At 69.6% G+C, this 707-nt stretch overlaps 1 protein-coding gene across 1 annotated transcript in view; it reads right to left on the reverse strand.

Moving 5' to 3' along the window:
* Positions 1–475: 475 nt before the first annotated feature.
* Positions 476–707, reverse strand: part of NES (nestin) — an 8163-nt gene continuing 7931 nt past the window's right edge. The window contains exon 8 of the mRNA XM_029964092.1: positions 476–605. Coding sequence (XP_029819952.1) covers positions 476–605 — 130 coding nt within the window. The remainder of the gene's footprint in view (positions 606–707) is intronic.

Raw genomic sequence — 707 nt, forward strand, 5'->3', positions numbered from 1 at the left:
TTTTTTATTTCGGTGTTTGGATCCCTTGGAGTTTAACCTTAAAAGGAAACTGTCGCCTCCGGGCAGGGGAGGGGGCCGGGGGCTTTGCACGGAGGGAAGGCAGATAAGTGTTGGCTCCTTATCGGTCCCTGGCTCTGAGCATCCCCGGGCGCTGGCACGGGGACGGGACCGGCTAAATCCGGTGCGTGGGCAAGCGGCGGGGCCAGCCAGGCGGGAGCGGTGCTGAACACACCCGTGGGTGCGAGGCCGGCGATCCCCAGGGATGCCGTGGCCACCCGGGTCCCCTCGTCCCCTCGGCTGGGGTGACTCAGCCCTTTGCCCGGCATAAAGGAGCCCATTCTTCGGCCGGAGGCTCATTTGTGCGGCTCTTCCCGCGCCGTCCCCACGCCCGGCTGCACAGCGGGGTGGGTGAGGCCCCGGCTCCTCTCACAGCCCCCCCTGAAGCCCAACACCCTTTGGGTGAGGGGGCCAAGATTCATCTGCCGGGGTCCCCACCGTGGTTCCGGGGTTCCCGCAGCTCCCGGGAGCCGCGGGCTGTCCCGTGGGCATCCTGCCCGGGCCGGGCAGGAACAGCGGCCGGGGCTGTTGGCTCCTGGCTCCGGGTGCTGGCACGGGCACAGGGTGGGCTGGCGTCCCGCCCCATTCCTGCCGGCAGCCCAGGCGGAGGCTGGGGCAGTGCTTGGCCAGCAGCGAGCCCCGAGTGGCAT

This window comes from Manacus vitellinus, unplaced genomic scaffold (assembly GCF_001715985.3).
Source record: "Manacus vitellinus isolate BGI_N305 unplaced genomic scaffold, ASM171598v3 scaffold_106_pilon, whole genome shotgun sequence".
In the NCBI taxonomy this organism is placed as follows: Eukaryota; Metazoa; Chordata; class Aves; order Passeriformes; family Pipridae; genus Manacus; species Manacus vitellinus.